This window comes from Fukomys damarensis, unplaced genomic scaffold (assembly GCF_012274545.1).
Source record: "Fukomys damarensis isolate Sample0158 unplaced genomic scaffold, DMR_v1.0_HiC HiC_scaffold_63656, whole genome shotgun sequence".
In the NCBI taxonomy this organism is placed as follows: Eukaryota; Metazoa; Chordata; class Mammalia; order Rodentia; family Bathyergidae; genus Fukomys; species Fukomys damarensis.
The window spans coordinates 1-2,493 of NW_022964568.1; the positions used below are offsets into that span (position 1 = coordinate 1).

The window sequence follows — 2,493 nt, forward strand, 5'->3', positions numbered from 1 at the left end:
CGCTTAGAGATGTAGACAAACACTGAAGATTGTTTCCCAAACGTATCTATCTGTCTTTCTGCCGCTCTGTCTGTGTACGTGTGTGTGTGTGTGTGTGTGTGTGTGTGTGTGCACCACAATCCCAAGAGAGCTTGTTCAGATGCAAAATGTGAGAGCAGGTTGGTCAGGTGAACCTAAAAAGGCACATTTCCAACAAATTCTGTAAATGTGCTCATATTTCTGTTCCAGAGAACACCATGTGAGAACCACTGACCCAAGGCTAATTTTTTTTTTCAGGTAGCAATGGTAACTACAAATTGTGAGCAAAGACATCCAATTAGCCATCCCTTTAGAGAATTTTGTTTTTCTTTTTTCTTTCTCACGGAAGGCAGCCTCATGGAAACAAGAAATCAAACAGGAGTCACAAACTTCCTCCTCCTGGGGTTCACAGATAACCCTGGCCTTCAGACCCTCCTCTTTGGGCGCTAAGCAATGGTAACTACAAATTGTGAGCAAAGACATCCAATTAGCCAAGATGAATGACTACTTGAGTTCTGTGAATCTGAACGATAGCTATTATGGTCGTCCTGGGAAATCCCTTTAGAGAGAATTTTGTTTTTCTTTTTTCTTTCTCATGGAAGGCAGCCTCATGGAAACAAGAAATCAAACAGGAGTCACAAACTTCCTCCTCCTGGGATTCACAGATAACCCTGGCCTTCAGTCCCTCCTCTTTGGGCTGCTCCTGCACTTGTACCTGATCACCATCACAGGGAACCTGTTCATCATCCTGGCTGTCATCTCAGACTCCCACCTCCACACTCCCACGTACTTCTTCCTCTCCAACCTGTCCTTTGCTGACATCAGTTTCACCTCCACCACCGTCCCCAAAACACTAGTGAACATCCAGACTCAGAACAAAGCCATCACCTTTGCAGGCTGCGTCACACAAATATTTTTCTTCATTATGTTTGGGTGCCTGGACAATTTATTACTGACAGTGATGGCCTATGACCGCTTTGTGGCCATCTGTCACCCACTGCACTACGTGGTCATCATGACCCCACGGTTCTGCGGGCTGATGGCTTTGGGGTCCTGGTTGATGAGTTTCATGGGATCCCTGTCTGAGACTTTGACTGTTCTGACACTGTCCTTTTGTGAAAACACAGAAATCCCACACTTTTTTTGTGATCTCCCTGAAGTCCTGAAGCTTGCATGTTCTGATACCTTCACCAATAACTTAGTGGTGTATTCTGTGACCATCATCCTAGCTATTTTTCCTCTTAGTGGAATTCTTTTCTCTTATTCTCAGATTTTCTTCTCCATACTGAGAATCTCATCTGCAGGGGGCAAATACAAAGCCTTTTCCACCTGTGCATCTCACCTCTTGGTGGTCTCCTTGTTCTATGGCACAGGTCTTGGGGTTTACCTCAGCTCTGTAGCCACACCATCCTCTAAGATGAGTCTGATCGCCTCAGTGGTGTACACCATGGTCACCCCCATGCTGAATCCCTTCATCTACAGTCTGAGGAACAGGGACATGAAGGGTGCTCTGGGGAGACTCCTTGGCAAGTTGAGGCTTCTCAGTGAACAGGACATAGCAGGACTCTGATGAGCAGCAATGCACACGGAGCATCAGAAAGCCTGATCTTCTTCATCCAGCACTCTGCATCCTTCTGCTTTCCCATATTTTAAAAATTAGTCATTCTTTGCATTTTAATATGTGGTCTCTCCTGCACTAGGCACTGTTCATATGTTATGCATTGGATCACCTTTTTTGCCATCTAACCTATTTTAACTTTCTATGAATACAACAGGCTTTTTCTCAGTTATCTATAGAATTGATTTGGGAATTTTAGTTTTTATGTATGTCATTTAGGCATAACAATTGTACATATTGATGGAGTACAATGTGACAATGCAGTACCTGTATACAATACGTGATAATCCAATCAGAGGAATTAGCATTTCCATCTTCTGAATCATTTCTTTATTTCTTTGAATGGTGAAGCTTCTCTAGATTTTTGTTTTATTTATTTTTTATAGGAAACAGGAATGGGGATGTTATCGCAGACACCTACAGTGGGTCTACAGTCTCCCTTGAGGAAATACAAACACAAGCTAACAAGAATAAAAAGAAATAAGACTCAGAAAAAGTAAAAGAGTCAGTGAAAGAAAAAGAATACAATGATAGGAATGTCAACACCTTTCAGTAATAACTTTCAATGTAAATGGCCTCAACTCCCCAGTTGGAAAACACAGATTGGCAGACTAGATCAAAAAACAAAACTCAATGGTCTGCTGACTTATCTAACAGCCAAGGGACTTGTCTAAGCAAAAAAAAAAATTCATACAATAAAAATCAAATCATGAAAAGCAATGTTCCATGGTGCACCAGAAGCAAACACAGGTAGCAATTTTATTCTCAGACAAAGTGGACCTCAAGCTAAAACTTACCAAAAGACATTTGAAAAAACAGGTCATGACACATTACTTAAGTGAACAATAAACAGGAAG

At 41.8% G+C, this 2,493-nt stretch overlaps 1 protein-coding gene across 1 annotated transcript; it reads left to right on the forward strand.

Moving 5' to 3' along the window:
- Positions 1-628: 628 nt before the first annotated feature.
- Positions 629-1,588, forward strand: LOC104870695 (olfactory receptor 7C2). Its single transcript, XM_010636401.1, has one exon. It carries the CDS (start codon positions 629-631, stop codon positions 1,586-1,588), a length of 960 nt encoding a protein of 319 aa, XP_010634703.1.
- Positions 1,589-2,493: the final 905 nt, after the last annotated feature.